Source organism: Malaclemys terrapin, chromosome 15, assembly GCF_027887155.1.
Source record: "Malaclemys terrapin pileata isolate rMalTer1 chromosome 15, rMalTer1.hap1, whole genome shotgun sequence".
Lineage (NCBI taxonomy): Eukaryota > Metazoa > Chordata > Testudines > Emydidae > Malaclemys > Malaclemys terrapin.
Window position 1 is genome coordinate 1,744,454 of NC_071519.1, and position 17,164 is coordinate 1,761,617.

General features: G+C 67.8%; 1 protein-coding gene across 1 annotated transcript in view; it reads left to right on the forward strand.

Annotated features, from left to right (window-relative positions):
- KIF1C (kinesin family member 1C) overlaps positions 1–14,843 on the forward strand; it is a 30,218-nt gene extending 15,375 nt beyond the window's left edge. The window contains 23 exon segments of the mRNA XM_054049516.1: positions 2,200–2,276; positions 2,709–2,888; positions 2,983–3,048; positions 4,623–4,730; positions 4,732–4,802; positions 5,239–5,350; positions 5,550–5,627; positions 5,932–5,997; positions 6,476–6,554; positions 6,768–6,799; positions 6,801–6,847; positions 7,005–7,153; positions 7,474–7,502; positions 7,504–7,638; positions 8,185–8,264; positions 8,609–8,684; positions 8,960–9,039; positions 9,135–9,229; positions 9,919–10,002; positions 10,255–10,435; positions 10,671–10,743; positions 11,131–11,733; positions 12,763–14,843. Coding sequence (XP_053905491.1) covers positions 2,200–2,276; positions 2,709–2,888; positions 2,983–3,048; positions 4,623–4,730; positions 4,732–4,802; positions 5,239–5,350; positions 5,550–5,627; positions 5,932–5,997; positions 6,476–6,554; positions 6,768–6,799; positions 6,801–6,847; positions 7,005–7,153; positions 7,474–7,502; positions 7,504–7,638; positions 8,185–8,264; positions 8,609–8,684; positions 8,960–9,039; positions 9,135–9,229; positions 9,919–10,002; positions 10,255–10,435; positions 10,671–10,743; positions 11,131–11,733; positions 12,763–13,509 — 3,248 coding nt within the window. The 3' untranslated portion in view covers positions 13,510–14,843.
- The last annotated feature ends 2,321 nt before the right edge of the window (positions 14,844–17,164 follow it).

Below are 17,164 nucleotides of genomic sequence, written 5' to 3' on the forward strand. Positions count from 1 at the left end.
CAGGGCGTGCGCTCCCAGAGCGGGCGTGGGGGGATCTCCGAGCGGGGCATGTCCCCAGTTGTGTGATGTGGCGGTGGGATGTCTGTGTGTCAGAGACCCCTACAGGCCATGCTGGCTTGGAGACATCCAGGAGTCCTGGCTCCCAGCCCCCTCTGCTCTAAGCCACCAGACACCACTCTCCCCCTCCCTCGCAATAATGGGCTCAGGCTCTCGGTGTTGTACTTAAAGTCCTGCCCAGGATCTTTTCAAGGGGAATAAGGCAAAACGCCACATTTATTAGTAATACATGTATTCATTAACACTGTATTATATGCATATAATATATTACACTTACACTCACACACACACACAAACACACTCCGTCTTGTTGTTACCAATTAGTTGCTCCCCTTAACTTCACTGGCCAGGTGAGTTAGATGGGGGAGGGGGTGGAGCCGGGCTTCTGCCGATCCGGATCGATGCTCCCATGTTGACAAGACGAGACCCGGGGTCCTCTGCAAGACACCTCACTTTTATAGCAGCTTTCCTCTTATGCAAATCTAGACCAGATTCAAACTCTGTGTCTGTGTCCATTGGTCCTTTGTGCTGCTTTCTTTTGAGTGTTGTCCCAATGCTGCAAAGAGGGTGTTTCCAAAAGAAGGTGCTTGCTTCTAACCCCCGAGGCCGTCAGTATGTCTGCTTGTCTTTAATGAGCCCACTTGACACGTTTTATTGTCCTTGGGTCTGGCTCCCAGCCCCTCTCCAACAATTGAGGCTGTCTGCCTTCCATGCCTTGCTCATCCACACCTCATTCATTCAACAGGGCAATTGATTAAGAGTGGGGGGGCGGGGAAGAGCTCTTGTTCTACTGCTAGCAAAAAGAAATGTTTCTTCTATCTTATTCTATCCTTAAGGGCTATAATATTATACCAAGGGCAATGCAAAGTTTCTAAATGAGGCTTTGATACAAAGTTCCATGAAAACAGAGGTCACACGTGGGTAGACCCACCACAAGGTTATATGAAGAGGCACAATGTAAAGTCATATGAAAATTATCAGAGATTGATCTACATCGGCAGACTCAGGCACGCGTCAGGTCCCATTTTGGTGCTTTTCCTCACAACCACGAGGGCTTAGAAATCCTTCACTGAAAAAGACCGGACCCCACGGATGTGGCGGGACTCCAGGAGCTGGAGCCCTGTAGCACCGAGGCTGGGGGAGCAACCTCGGAGCACCCCTTCCCCGGGCTGGCATCCGGCAGGACCAGCTGCCGTGGGACTGCATGCCGGCTAAATATAGCCGGAACGTCCTCAACTTGTTATGGTCCTGGGAGCTGCCAAGCCGTCACTCCCGCCGTCCTGGGGAGCTGGGAGGCCTTTTAAAGGCAGCCGTGTGCTGGCAAGAGCCGGCCCCACGTCAGAGCCGGGGCCCCATACAGCTTAAAAGGGGGATGCCAGGGTCTGCACCCGGCTCCCTGTTCGCTGCTCAGACTCTGTCTGGGTTTGGCCTAGCGCTCGCTGCCCTCCCAGAGCCGGGGAGAGAACCCAGGAGTCCTGGCTCCCAGCCCCCCCCTGCTCTAACCACCAGCCCCCGCTCCCCTCCCAGAGCCGGGGAGAGAACCCAGGAGTCCTGGCTCCCAGCCCGCCCCTGCTCTAACCCACCAGCCCCCACTCCCCTCCCAGAGCCGGGGAGAGAACCCAGGAGTCCTGGCTCCCAGCCCCCCCCTGCTCTAACCACCAGCCCCCACTCCCCTCCCAGAGCCGGGGAGAGAACCCAGGAGTCCTGGCTCCCAGCCCCCCCTGCTCTAACCACCAGCCCCCGCTCCCCTCCCAGAGCCGGGGAGAGAACCCAGGAGTCCTGGCTCCCAGCCCGCCCCTGCTCTAACCCACCAGCCCCCACTCCCCTCCCAGAGCCGGGGAGAGAACCCAGGAGTCCTGGCTCCCAGCCCCCCCTGCTCTAACCCACCGGCCCCCCACTCCCCTCCCAGAGCCGGGGACAGAACCCAGAAGTCCAGGCTCCCAGCCCCCCCTGCTCTAACCCACGTGGTTCCCAGTGGAAAACTGGGAATGTTTCTTTATGATCTCATCTCTTCAGAGTCTGCGACGCGCCCGGCACGAGGCGGGTTCCTGATCTCGGCGGGGGGGCGACAGGACCCTGGGGGGTGCTGGCCGGACGTGGGCCCCGATCTGCTTGCTCACCCCATACTCTGTCTCCCCACAGGTATCACCAATCCCAAGCTGACAAAAGATGCTCCCAAAAACTTCACCTTCGATTATTCCTACTGGTCCCACACCTCAGTGAGTGCTCTGAGAGCCGGGGGGCTGGGAGCCCGGACGCCTGGGTTCTCTCCCCGGCTCTGGGAGGGGCGCGGGGGCTGGTGGGTTAGAACAGGGGGCGCTGGGAACCCGGACTCCTGGGTTCTCTCCCCGGCTCTGGGAGGGGAGTGGGGGCTGGTGGGTTAGAGCGGGGGGGCTGGGAGCCAGGACTCCTGGGTTCTCTCCTGGCTCGGGAAGGGGTGTGGGGGCTGGTGGGTTAGAGCAGGGGGGGCTGGGAGCCAGGACGCCTGGGTTCTCTCCCAGCTCTGGGAGGGGAGTGGGGGCTGGTGGGGTTAGAGCAGGGGGGCTGGGAGCCAGGACGCCTGGGTTCCTGCCCCGGCTCGGGAAGGGGAGTGGGGGCTGGTGGGTTAGCGCAGGGGGATTGAGGCCCCCCCGTGACTGTGCCCCCCTCAGGAGGAGGACTCCGCCTTCGCCTCCCAGCGGCAGGTGTACAAGGACATAGGGGAGGAGATGCTGCTTCATGCCTTCGAGGGCTACAACGTCTGTATCTTCGCCTACGGCCAGACCGGCGCTGGCAAGTCCTACACCATGATGGGCCGGCAGGAGCCGGGGCAGCAGGGCATCATCCCGCAGGTGGGCGCTGGGGGGGACGGGCTGGGGGGGGGGGACGGCTGGGGGGGTCACCGTGCCCGTGTTTCCATGCTGGTGTCCTTGTGTCTCACTCCAGCTCTGTGAGGATTTGTTCGCTCGGGTCACCGAGAGCTGCTCCCCCAACCTGTCCTACTCCGTGGAGGTGAGTCGCCTGCCCTGACCCCCCCTCGCACCTCCCCAGCGCTCCCCCAACTCCGGCCCCTCTCTGTCCCCCGACCTTCCCAGCGTGACCCGGACCCCCCCCCAGCGCTCCCCCAACTCTGCCCCTCCGGCCCCTCCCTGCCCCCGACCTTCCCAGCGTGACCCTGACCCCCCTCTCAGACCCCCCCCAGTGCTCCCCCAACTCTGCCCCTCCCTGACCCCGACCTTCCCAGCATGACCCTGACCCCCCCCCTCGCACTCCCCCAGCGCTTCCCCAACTCTGCCCCTCTGGCCCCTCCCTGCCCCCGACCTTCCCAGCGTGACCCTGACCCCCCTCTCAGACCCCCCCAGCGCTCCCCCAACTCTGCCCCTCCCTGCCCCCGACCTTCCCAGCGTGACCCTGACCCCCCCCCCCCCCGGACCCTCCCAGCACTCCCCCAACTCTGCCCCTCCGGCCCCTCCCTGCCCCCGACCTTCCCAGCGTGACCCTGACCCACCCCCGAACCCCCCCAGCGCTCCCCCAACTCTGCCCCTCCCTGCCCCCGACCTTCCCAGCGTGACCCTGACCCCCCCCCCGGACGCCCCCCCAGCGCTCCCCCAACTCTGCCCCTCCGGCCCCTCCCTGCCCCCGACCTTCCCGGCGTGACCCTGACCCCCCCCCCCGCACCCCGCCAGTGCTCCCCCAACTCTGCCCCCCCTGGCCCCTCCCTGCCCCCGATCTTCCAGCGTGACCCTGACCCCCCCCTCGAACCCCCCCAGTGCTCCCCCAGCTCTGCCCCTCCCTGCCCCCGATCTTCCCAGCATGACCCTGACCCCCCCAGACCCCCCCAGTGCTCCCCCAGCTCTGCCCCTCCCTGCCCCCTGACCTTCCCAGCGTGACCCTGATCCCCCCCCTCAAAACCCCCCCCAGCACTCCCCCAACTCTACCCCCCCGGCCCCTCCCTGCCCCCGACCTTCCCAGCATGACCCTGACCCCCCCAGACCCCCCCAGTGCTCCCCCAGCTCTGCCCCTCCCTGCCCCCTGACCTTCCCAGTGTGACCCTGATCCCCCCCCCCCTCAAAACCCCCCCACCACTCCCCCAACTCTACCCCCCGGCCCCTCCCTGCCTCCAACCTTCCCAGCGTGACCCTGACCCCCCCCTCGGACCCCCCTGTGCTCCCCAATCCACCCAGCAGTCCCCCAACTCTGCCCCTCCGGCCCCTCCCTGCCCCCCGATCTCCCTAGTGTGACCCTGAACCCCCCCCGGGCTCCCCAACCCGCCCAGCGTTCCCCCAACTCTGACCCCTGGCCCTTCCCTGCCCCTCGACGTCCGCAGCGTGACCCTGACCCCCCCCCCGGCACCCTCCAGAGCTCCCTCAACTCTGACCCCCCAGCCCCTCCCTGCCCCCCGACCTTCCCAGCACAACTCTGCCCCAACCTCTCCCCTCAGACCCCCCCAGCTCTCCCTAGTCTCTCCTCCAACTCTGACCGTGACCTCCAGCCCCTCCCTCCCCGACCCCTCACTACTCACCCTGGGCCCACAGTGCTCCCCCACCCCCCGGCCGGCTTTGCCCTCATGGCCGCCCCCCACCCAGGTGAGCTACATGGAGATCTACTGCGAGCGGGTGCGGGACCTGCTGAACCCCAAGAGCCGGGGGCACCTGCGGGTGCGGGAGCACCCCATCATGGGCCCCTACGTGGAGGCACCTGTCCAAGCTGGCGGTCACCTCCTTCGCCGACATCGCCGACCTCATGGACTGCGGGAACAAGGCCAGGTGAGAGCCCCCTGCCACCGGCCTGGGAGAAGCCAGGAGTCCTGGCTCATCAGGAGAGGAGGCTGGGGGGTCAGAGCAGGGGGGCTGGGAGCCAGGACTCCTGGGTTCTCTCCCCGGCTCTGGGAGGGGAGGGGGGGCTGGTGGTTAGAGCAGGGGGGCTGGGAGCCAGGACTCCTGGGTTCTCTCCCTGGCTCTGGGAGGGGAGTGGGGGCTGGTGGTTAGAGTAGGGGGGGCTGGGAGTCAGGACTCCTGGGTTCTCTCCCCGGCTCTGGGAGGGGAGTGGGGGCTGGTGGGTTAGAGCGGGGGGGCGCTGGGAGCCAGGACTCCTGGGTTCTCTCCCCGGCTCTGGGAGAGGAGTGGGGGCTGGTGGTTAGAGCAGGGGGGCTGGGAGCCAGGACTCCTGGGTTCTCACCCCCCCGTCTCTCGCCCCACCCAGGACCGTGGCCGCCACCAACATGAACGAAAGCAGCAGCCGCTCACACGCCGTGTTCACCATCGTCTTCGCGCAGAGGAGACACGACGAGCTAACCGACCTCGACACCGAGAAGGTAACGGGGCGGCAAGGGGGGGTGGGGGTCAGGGCACCGGTGGGGCCGGTTCAGCCTGGCTGGGAGTGAGCGGGGCCAGGCGTGGAGCAAGTTGCCTGGTTCTCAGCGAGGGCCAGGATGGGGGTGTTGGGCGGGGTGTGTGTATGAAGCCTCTGCCAGCCCTCCTGACACCCCCCCCCCCCCGCTTCCCCCTGCCCAGGTCAGCAAAATCAGCCTGGTGGATCTGGCCGGGAGCGAGCGAGCGGAGTCGTCCGGCGCCAAGGGCATGAGGTTAAAGGTGAGGGGGGGGCCCCCCCTTGGGGGGCAGGCCTGGGAGCTGGGGGGGGCAGGAATGGAGCGTCAGCCGCAGGGTTCTGGGATCAGGGATTGGGCCAAGCCCCTCACAGTTCAACAGGATCCGGGGAGCTAAAACCCCACACACACAATTGGGGAGGTCTCCTGAGGGGACTGGCTGACCGCGGCCCCATGGGCACAAACGCAGCTGGAGCGGGTGGTCCTGGTGCGGGTGTCTCGGGGGGCGGACTGCCGGGGGGTGGGCGGGGGTCTCTATAACCCCCCCCAACGCGCTCTCCCATCCGCAGGAAGGTGCGAACATCAACAAATCCCTCACCACGCTGGGGAAGGTGATCTCCGCCCTGGCCGAGATGGTGAGTGCCAGGGGCGGGGGGGATCACAGCCCCCCCTGCCCCCCCAAGTGACTGACTTCGGGGTCCCTGTAGTGCCAGGCCCTGGGGATCGAGCTGGGACCGGAGCCCCACAAGTCTCCACCCAGCCAGACCCCTGGGAGCGACCCGTACCCTCGGCTGGGACCCGGGCGCCCAATCTTGGGGTTCTTGGTTCCCCGCGCAGCCCCCAGGTTAGCACGGAGACACCCCCCACCCAGCCGAGCTGCCGGGGTTCCCCGTCTTGTCTCGGGCGCCACCAGTCCCGGGGAGAGGGGGCATCGGGGGGTGGGGGGGGTGTCTCGCCTCCCAGCCAGTGTTGCACCGAGGGGAAACTGAGGCAGGTGTCGGCCTCTCCAAGAGAGAGTACAGATAATCCCCGTTGGGTCGCGTTGGGGGCGTCACCCCTTCCCCAGCAGGGCCCCTCTGTGTTCTCACCCCCCCCCCCCCATTCCCTCACCAGCAAAACACCAAGAAGAAGAAATCCGATTTCATCCCTTACCGTGACTCAGTGCTCACCTGGCTGCTCAAGGAGAACCTGGGTAAGCCCCCGCCCTCCCCGATCCCTCAGCAGTGGTGGGGTGCACTTGGGTGGGGGGGGCACACAGGACAACTGCGCTCAGGGGGGTGGGACACGGGGGGGAAGGGTGTGGCTGCCGGGGGGAATGGGGGGAGAAGGAGGGTGTCCCTTGGGGGTGTATGAGATAATTGGGGGGGGGGCTGGCTAATTAACCTCCCCACTGCCCCCTCCCCAGGCGGTAACTCCCGCACTGCCATGATCGCCGCCCCTCAGCCCGGCTGACATCAGCTACGAGGAGACACTCAGCACGCTCCGGTGAGCACCGGGGGGGCGGAGAGGGAGAGGGACGGATGGCAAGGGGTGGGGATGTGGGGCAGCAGAGGGGGCTGGGCACGTGTCGGGGGGGGGCGGGGGGCTGCTCCCTGGTACAGGGGCGCTGACTATTTCGGCCCCCCCCCCCCCCCCCCCGCAGCTACGCGGACCGGACCAAGCAGATCCGGTGCAACGCGGTGATCAACGAGGACCCCAACGCCCGGCTCATCCGGGAGCTGAAGGAGGAGGTGGCCCGGCTGAGGGAGCTGCTCTTCGCCCAGGGCCTCTCCGACGCCCCCCTCCTCGGCGGTGAGTGTCTCACCCCCACCCCCCGCGCACACACGGGGCAGAGTTAAGGGGATTTGGTGGGAGGGAACGTACACTAAACGCTGGTGGTTTGAATGGGGAGAGGGACTGGGTGGGGGTTTTTAAAGGGGGTCTGCCCCCCCAAATGCACCCCGTTGCGCAGCGCTCCGGGCAGAGGGTGGGTCACACGGGGACAGGCCAGGTCAAGGCCGTGGGTTACATGGGGGTTTCCCAGGGGACTGTAGGGGAAGTGGACATGAAGAGGGGGCGCAAGGGGAGCTGTGGGCGTGCCCAGCCTCCCCAACCCTAACGCTCTGTTCTAGGCTTGAAGGGGGAGGAGCCCAACAGCCGCCCCCCCAGCGCCCCCACGGCCCTTCGACCCCGCGACCGAGCCCCGGCCCCCCGCCCCCCTCAACGGGGGGTCCGAGCCCTTCCCCGCCCTGGAGGAGCAGGACATCTGTACGGAGGAGGCTATGGAGAGGCTGCAGGTAGGGGACGTAACTGCCCCCCCCCCCCCAAACTTGAACATTTCCCCTGCCAGCCCCCCACCCTGGCCTCTGGAGGCCAGCCCCCCTGCTCTAACCCACCAGCCCTCACTCCCCTCCCAGTGCCGGGGAGAGAACCCAGGAGTCTGGGCTCCCAGCCCCCCTGCTCTAACCCACCAGCCCCCACTCCCCTCCCAGAGCCGGGGAGAGAACCCAGGAGTCCTGGCTCCCAACCCCCCTCTGCTCTGACCCACCAGTCCCCACTCCCCTCCCAGCGCCGGGGAGAGAACCCAGGAGTCTGGGCTCCCAGCCCCCCCTGCTCTAACCCACCAGCCCTCACTCCCCTCCCAGCGCCGGGGAGAGAACCCAGGAGTCCTGGCTCCCAGCCCCCCCCCCCCAGCCTTGACGTCTCAGGCAGTCTCCCCATGAGCACCCCAGTCTCCTGCTCTGGGCAGGGGGTAGAAGGGGAGGGGTGGAGGGACCTGGGGGAGAGACGGGGCCCTGTGTGCTGGGGGCGACCTGAGCCCACCTCCCCTTCGGCCTGCACAGGAGACGGAGAAAATCATCGCGGAGCTGAACGAGACGTGGGAGGAGAAGCTGCGGAAAACCGAGGCGCTTCGGATGGAGAGGTGGGTGCTGGGACCGGGCCCAGCCGGAGGTGGCTGCATCTCCGCGCCGGGCGAGGGGTCCCCGCGTAACCGGCCGCCCCACCCCAGAGGTGGCTGCATCTCCGCGCCGGGCGAGGGGTCCCCGTGTAACCAGCCGCCCCACCCCAGAGGTGGCTGCGTCTCAGCGCCGGGCGAGGGGTCCCTGTGTAACCGGCTTCCCTGCCCCAGAGGTGGCCGCGTCTCAGCACTGGGCGAGGGGTCCCTGGGTAACCAGCTGCCCCGCCCCAGAGGTGGCCGCGTCTCGGTGGAAGTTTGTCCGTTAGCTCTTGGGGCACTCGGGGCAGTGACTGGGTCTGTCGCCGCAGGGAGGCGCTCCTGGCCGAGATGGGCGTGGCCATGCGGGAAGACGGCGGCACGGTGGGGGTCTTCTCCCCGAAAAAGGCAAGTAGCCCGGGACTGGAGGGCTCCTTGGCCAGCGATGGGGCGACCCCGCGGGCCGGCGGCGTCCATCCCGCCCTGCACTGAGCCCTGCCGACATCGGGGTCACTGCCGGGTTGGGCGCCCCACAAACCCCCCCCCCCACGCTCCCTGTAATTACCCCCCCATCTCTGCACCCACCACCCCTCCATCCCAGAATGCCCCGGGGCAGGGCCCTTCTCCGTGGGGGGGCGGGGCCCACAAGCCCTGCCCCCCACTGACCGGCTCCCCCTCTGCAGACCCCGCACCTGGTGAACCTGAACGAGGACCCGCTCATGTCAGAGTGCCTGCTCTACCACATCAAGGACGGCGTGACCAGGTGCGGGACAGGACAGGGTGCCGTGAGGTGCTGTGGGGGGGAGCAGGTTTGGGGGGGGCCTGTCCCGCCCCCGTCTCACCCCCATATACCCGCAGGGTGGGCCAGGTGGACGTGGACATCAAGCTGACGGGACAGTTCATCAAAGAGCAGCACTGCGTTTTCCGGAGCTGCACCGGCCCCGCCGGGGAAGGTAGGGGGCCGGGAATGGGGCGCGGCCCCTCCGGGGCGGGGGCGGCAATGTCCACCTCCCCCCTCGAGTCCCAAACCAGCCTCAGGCCCCTCCGGGCTTTGTCTGTCTCCTGGGCAAACCGGACCCCTGGGTCTCTGTGCCCCGTTAGCCGGTCGCCGTCACACCTGCCCTGCACTGATCCTGAGACATGGGGGAAACTGAGGCACGGACCCAGGATTCAGAATGTTCCTGCTTCGGCGCAATCGCGGGTCCTCTGGGGCAGGCCGCTCCCGGACCTGGGCTCCCCCTTCCCCGGACCCACAAGTAAGGGGTGGGGAGGCAGGCCTGTGGGCGGGGGCGGGGGGGGGGGGGGGAGAGTCTCCGGCGGGCCCAGGACCGGGGCAGCGCTGACCTTAACGCTTCTTTCCCCCTCTCTTGTGCTGGCGGGAGGCGACCAAGACGCTGAGCCACCCAGGTATGGATCGCTGGTGCCCTCCGCACCTCGCCGCCGGTGTTCATGGGTCGTACCCCCTGCATCCCCCACCCAACAGCCAGCCCCACGGCACAGGCAATCATGGGCCGAGTCTCTACCCACAGACTGTGCCTCTCCGTCCGTCCTACCCCCGGCACTCACCTCCACCCCCCCCCCCCATGTGACTGGGACCCACACCCCACGGGTATGTCTCACGGGGGCTCCCCTCTCCCCACAGCCATCGTCACGCTGGAGCCGTGCGAGGGGGCTGAGACCTACCTCAACGGCAAGCAGGTGACGGAGCCGCTGGTCCTGAGGTCAGGTAGGGGCAGCTCCTCGGACTCCTGGGTTCTCTCCCCGGCTCTGGGAGGGGAGTGGGGGCTGGGAGCCAGGACTCCTGGGTTCTCTTCCCGGCTCTGGGAGGGGAGTGGGGGCTGGTGGGTTAGAGCAGCAGGGGCTGGGAGCCAGGACTCCTGGGTTCTCTCCCAGCTCTGGGACGGGAGTGGGGGCTGGGAGGCTGGAGGAGGCAGCAGGACTCCTGGGTCCTATCCCTGCATCTGCCGCTCCTGCTCAGGTAACCGCATCGTGATGGGCAAGAACCACGTTTTCCGCTTCAACCACCCGGAGCAGACGCGGCTGGAGCGTGAGCGCAGCGCCCCCACCGAGCCCCCGCCCGAGCCCGTCGACTGGAACTTCGCCCAGCGCGAGCTGCTGGAGGAGCAGGGCATCGACATCAAGCTGGAGATGGAGAAGAGGTGGGGGCCCGGGCCCCCTGGCTCCCAGAGCGCAGGGCGGGAACGCTGGAGATACCCCAGGGCATTCTGGGATTGGGGCGTCCCCCTGCCCTGCCCTGTCCCGGGGCATTCTGGGAGTGGGGTGTCCCCCTACCCCAGGGGATTGTGGGATAGGAGGGGTTCTGGGGCAGGGGGGTTGTCCCCAGGTGGGGGTCGAGGGGGCTGCCCCAGTCTCACGGCATCTCCCACTCCCTAGGCTCCAGGACCTGGAGAACCAGTACCGGCGGGAGAAGGAGGAGGCCGACCTGCTCCTGGAGCAGCAGCGGCTGGTAAGGGGATGTGCGCAGGGGGCCAGAGCTGGGGTGCGGTGATAGGGCTGGACAGGCTGGGGGGGGTCTCTCACTGCCCCCCCAGCCCGTCCAGCACGTGGGCATAGACAAGCACTTGTGGGCCGGTCAGGGGCGTGAGAAGAACCCCCTAGAAGATGGGGTTCGGAGCCGGGATTGGGGTGCCGGCCAGTGGTGCTAATCCAGTTCTCCGTTCCCCCCGGACTCAGACAGCAGGGACAACTCAGATAAGTGCGAGGGGTACTCGTGAGAGGAGGGGCTGGGAGGGTGATGCAGGGCTGGGAAGGGGGTTGCGGAGCCGGGAGGGGGGTGCCGGCCAGCGGTACTGACCCTGTATCTTTCCACTCCACTCCCCCCCCCCCCCGGCAGTACGCGGACTCGGACAGCGGGGACGACTCAGACAAGCGCTCGTGCGAGGAGAGCTGGAGGCTCATCTCCTCGCTGCGGGAGAAGCTGCCGGCCACCAAGGTGCAGAGCATCGTGAAGCGCTGCGGCCTGCCCAGCAGTGGCAAGCGGCGGGAGCCGCTCCGGGTCTACCAGATCCCCCAGCGCCGGCGCCTGGGCAAGGACCCGCGCTGGGTCACCCTGGCCGACCTGAAGATGCAGGCGGTGAAGGAGATCTGCTACGAGGTGGCGCTGAACGATTTCCGGCACGCCCGGCAGGAGATCGAGGCCATGAGCATCGTGAAGATGAAGGAGCTGTGCCGGCTCTACGGGAAGCGCGACCCCAACGAGAAGGAGAGCTGGAGGGCCGTGGCCAGGGACGTCTGGGACACTGTGGGGGTGGGCGAGGAGAGGGGCGAGGGGGAGCCAGGGGGCCCCAGCCCGGCCGTGGACGACCTGCGGGCCCACATCGACAAGCTGACCGACATCCTGCAGGAGGTCAAGATCCAGAACAACATGAAGGACGAGGAGATCCGGGCCCTGCGCCACCGCGTGGTCAAGATGGAGAGAGTCATCCCCATCTCCCAGGTGAACGGAGAACCGAGGCGTCCGGGCTCCCGCCCCCCCCTGCTCTAACCCACCAGCCCCCGCCCCCCTCCCAGAGCCGGGAAGAGAACCCAGGAGTCCTGGCTCCCAGCCCCCACTGCTCTAACCCACCAGCCCCCACTCCCCTCCCAGAGCAGGGGAGAGAACCCAGGTGTCCAGGCTCCCAGCCCCCCCTGCTCTAACCCACCAGCCCCCACCCCCCTCCCAGAGCCGGGGAGAGAAGCCAGGAGTCCTGGCTCCCAGCCCACCCTGCTCTGACCACCAGCCCCCCCTCCCCTCCCAGAGCCGGGGAGAGAACCCAGGAGTCCTGGCTCCCAGCCCCCCCTGCTCTAACCCACCAGCCCCCACCCCCCTCCCAGAGCCGGGGAGAGAAGCCAGGAGTCCTGGCTCCCAGCCCACCCTGCTCTGACCACCAGCCCCCCCTCCCCTCCCAGAGCCAGGGAGAGAACCCAGGTGTCCCGGCTTTGCCATGTACTTGCCACTTCTCACCAGCAGGTGGAGCCCAAGCATCACGTCTGTCTACTGCGTCCATCCCACTCGGGTCTAGGTTCAGACCCGTTCGGACGAGCAGGGGCTGCGGGGCGGGAGTGAGGGGCACCGGTCTGGGCCCGCATTGTGTCAGGTGCTGTGCAAACACCATGCAGCAGCACCGTATGCCAAGGAACAGGCCCCAGCCCCCGCCCAGTAGTGGAAGGGACTTGGGGCCCGGCTCCCAGCCCCGACTCACCAGCCCCCACTCCCCTCCCAGAGCCGGGGAGAGAACCCAGGAGTCCTGGCTCCCAGCCCCCCTGCTCTAACCCACCAGCCCCCACTCCCCTCCCAGAGCCGGGGAGAGAACCCAGGAGTCCTGGCTCCCAGCCCACCCTGCTCTGACCCACCAGCCCCCACTCCCCTCCTAGAGCCGGGGGGAGAACCCAGGCGTCCTGGCTCCCAGTCCCCCCGCCCCGCCCCCCAATCCAGAGGTGGAACCCAGGCGTCCTGCCCCCTAACGCCTGCCCCCTGTGCCAGCAGGAGGACGGGGCGGATGAGGACCTGCCGTACGACTGGAGCTCCCGGCTGTTCGAGGCGGGGCTGGCGGACGAGGCAGGGTCCCGGGACCAGGCGGGGAGCCAGGATTCCCTGTGCACCCGGGAGGAGCCGGAGCTGGAGCAGAGCTCCGAGCGTGTGTGCCGACTGATGGAGCAGGACCCGGCCTTCCGGCGCGGCCGCCTCCGCTGGCTGAAACAGGAGCAGGCCCGGCTCCAGACCCTCCAGCAGCAGCAGCTCGGCAAGTGCCTCCGGCGCCAGCCCCACGCCCCCGGCAAGTTCGTGCCCCCCCAGGACTGCAAGCTGCGTTTCCCTTTTAAGAGCAGCTCCCACCACCGCTACTCCTGGGGCCCCAACACCGCCTTCATGGTGGCCGGGGGCGAGGAGCCCGGGCCGGAGGGCGACAGCCCAGGGCAGGAGCCGTCCCCGGGCTCGCCCCGGCACCGCCGGCCCTACAGCCCCGGCGGCCCCCAGCACAAACACTGCAGCCGGCAGCCCCACCAGCGTTCCCACCGGCGCAACTCCCTGGACGGGGGGAGCCGGGCGAAGCCGTCCTGCCCAGGCACGCCGGAGCACTTCCAGTCCCGCAAGCACAACTATTACCCGCAGCAGCACCAGCCTTACCCGCAGCACCGCCCGCAGCCGGGCCCCCGCCCCCCCTACGCCGCCCCGCCCCGCATGTGCCGCCAGCGCTCGGCCCCTGACCTGCAGGAGCAGGAGACCCCAGTGTAGCTGCCAGCCTGGCTGCCTCTACGGTGGAGGATCATGGGGGGGGGGGGAATTAGAGGCAGCAGCCAAGCTGCGGAGGATCATGGGAAAGTGAGGTGAGCTGCAGAGGATTGTGGGAAAGCCAGGGGACATGGGCCGTGCTGTGGAGGATCATGGGACATTAAGGCGAGCCACTTTGGATCATGTGGAAATCAGGGAGTGGAGGATCATGGGAAAGTGGAGCAAGCCACGTTGGATGATGGGAAAATTACTGCGTGGAGGATCATGGGAAATTGGGGCGAGCCACAGAGGATTGTGGGAAAAGCGGGGCGGGGGGGGCGACTGCGGAGCTGCAGAGGTTTTTGGGACATTAGGGTGAGCCATGTTGGAACATGGGAAAATTGCAGAGCAGAGGATCATGGGAAATTGGGGCGAGCTGCAAACAATTGTGGAGTGGCAGAGGATCATGGGAAAGTGGGGTGACCCATGTGGGCTCATGGGAAAATGGCAGAGGGGGGGATCATGGGAAATCAGGGTGAACCACAGAAGATCATGGGGAAAATCGGGCTGTAGTGACTTGTGGAGGTGGGAGAAAGGGCGGCGCTGTAGGGCACGATGGGAAATGGAGCCTGGAGACAAGTCGCAGAGGATTGTGGGAAATCAGCTCCTATTCTGGGGGCGGGGGGGAACTCCCCCAGAAGCCGGCCAGCTGGGCCCCAAGCACCGCGAATGCGGGACCTGTGCCCCCCAGGGTCTCTGGGTGTGGGGAAGGGCGGGGGGATCCCAGCCATGAAGGCCCCCACCCTGGGGGGTGTATCGCCCTCTCGGGCCCTGCTCCCCCACGGACAATCTGGTTGATTGTAACCCCCCCTTCCTGGACACACCAAAACAGGTGCTGGCCCTGGCCCCACTACCCCATACAGCTGCTACTGGAGGGGGCCGTGGGGTATGGGGCTCCCCCCCCCAAGCCAGAAGATTGAGGGGCCAGATGTGGGGCTGCAGGGGGAGCCAGGACTCCTGGGTTCTGTACCTGGGTGGTGGTGGGGAGACATGCGGGGATGGGGGGCTGTGCCTAGATGTGACTCTGAAGAGACAGTTCCTGCAGGCGTCTGGTCCGGAGCCCTCAACCGGGGTGGGGGGCTTCACAGCAATCCCCCACACCTGGTCCCCAGCTTTGGGGTCCCCCTGCACAAGTTGTGGCCTGTGTGTGTGGTGTGTTGTGTTTGTGCATGCTGCCTCCTTCCCCCCCCCACAAGTCCGTTCTCGGTGGTTGGATTAATTCTTTTGGGGGAGGGGGTAGGCCCAGGAATTATATTGTTTCCCCACCCCCCCCCCTTGTATTAAACGTGTAAACTGCCTCTGTGCATCTTGAACCCGTGTCCTCTTGTGGGGGGCAGGACTGGGCTAGCAGGGGCTGCGGGTCGGGAGTGAGGGGCACCGGCAGGGCTGGGGGGGGCAGGGCCGGGCTGGCAGGGGCTGCGGGTCGGGAGTGAGGGGCACCGGCAGAGCTGGGGGGGGGCAGGGCCGGGCTGGCAGGGGGCTGCGGGTCGGGAGTGAGGGGCACCGGCAGGGCTGGGGGGGGCAGGGCCGGGCTGGCAGGGGCTGCGGGTCGGGAGTGAGGGGCACCGGCAGAGCTGGGGGGGGCAGGACTGGGCCGGCAGGGGCTGCGGGTCGGGAGTGAGGGGCACCGGCAGAGCTGGGGGGGGGCAGGGCCGGGCTAGCAGGGGCTGCGGGTCGGGAGTGAGGGGCACCGGCAGAGCTGGGGGGGGCAGGGCTGGGCCGGCAGGGGCTGCGGGTCGGGAGTGAGGGGCACCGGCAGAGCTGGGGGGGTTGTGGGTCGGGAGTGAGGGGCACCGGCAGGGCTGGGGGGGGCAGGGCTGGGCTAGCAGGGGCTGTGGGTCGGGAGTGAGGGGCACCGGCAGGGCTGGGGGGGCAGGTTGGGAGTGAGGGGCACCGGCAGGGCTGGGGGGGCAGGGCAGGGCCGCAGGTTGGGAGTGAGGGGCACCGGCAGGGCTGGGGGGGTCGAGGAGCTCTGCCCCCTCTCCTGTCTTGGTTTCCCTGCCTCTGCTCTCACGTCTCCCTCGTCCCGTGGGCAGAGCTCCCCCCGGCAGGCTGTCCGGGGTCACGGCTCTGTGCCCAGGGGCGGTTTGTTTTCTGGCCGGGCCCAGCCGCGCTCGCCGGGGCGGTGGGGGGGGCAGGAAAGGGGGCGTTCGCTCCTAGTGACTCAGACCCTCGAGCCCCTGCGCGAGCCAGAGCTGGGGCAGGGTCTGGGGAACTCTCTGCCACAGGAATTCTGGCACCAGGCCCGGCGGCACGCTGTGGCCAGCTCTGGGGTGCAGTGTGGCACCTGGGGAGAGCGCCTCCCATGCTGAGCCCCCCACTCCCTGCAGTACAGGACCCCTAGGCTGCCCCCCTCCTCCGCCACTCCCCATGGGACTGGGACCCCCCTAGTGCCACATTGGGGGGGGGCAGAGCCGGGACCTCAGCCCCCCCAAAGCTAAAACCCTCTGTTATAGCCCTCACCACGTCCACCCCCATGCCCCCTTCCTGCTCCCAGCCCCCCACTAACCTCCTTCCGGACCCGTAGCCCCCATCCCAGCCCATTAGCCCCCCATTGCATCCCAGCCCCCCACCTTTGGACCACACGGCGGCTGCCGAGCATTAGGGTCCTAGGGTCCTAGGGTCCCTGCAGCTGTGGGAGGGGGGGACGGGGGACCCCAGAACTGTACCACTTTGGGGGGGCCTTCCCCTGCCTCAGGGGAGATCTCCCCAGCTCCAGCTTCCCCCACCCCTGTAAATCACCCCCCACCCTCCAGGGCCTCTCAGCTCCCCCCCAGATACCCCCCCCAGCTCCTCCCAGACACCCCCAGCCCCCCTCCCCCCCGCAGCTACATGACCCCTCCCCCAGCGCGCGGGGCCGCTTCCGCCCTAAAGGCCGCGCCCCTGCGCCACGTCAGCACCGCCCCCATGGCAGCTAGCCCCGCCCTATGGCTAAACCCCGCCCCCAGGGGATTCCCCCAGCCAGCCCCTCCACACAGACCCCTCCCTACACAGACCCCTCCCCCAGCCAGCCCCTCCCCACAGACCCCTGCCCCAGCCAGCCCCTCCCCCACAGACTCCTCCCCCCACACCCTTCCCCACACAGACCCCGGCCCCAGACAGCCCCTCCACACAGACCCCTCCCTACACAGACCCCTGCCCCAGCCAGCCCCTCCCCACACAGACCCCTCCCCCAGCCAGCCCCTCCCCACAGACCCCCACACCACTCCCCACACAGATCTCTCCCCCAGTCAGCCCCTCCCCACACAGACCCCTGCCCCAGCCAGCCCCACCCCCAGCCAGCCCCTCCCCACAGACCCCGCACCACACAGACCCCTGCCTCAGCCAGCCCCTCCCCAGAGACCCCCACACCCTTCCCCACACAGACCCCTCCCCCAGCCAGCCCCTCCCCACACAGACACCCACACCCCTCCCCACAGACCCCGCCCCACACAGACCCCTGCCCCAGCCAGCCCCTCCCCCACAGACTCCTCCCCCCACACCCTTCCCCACACAGACCCCTGCCCCAGCCAGCCCCGCCCCACAGACCCCCACACACTTCCCCACACAGACCCCTCCCCACAGACCCCGCCCCACACAGACCCCTCCCCCAGCCAGCCCCTCCCTCGGGGAATCCTCC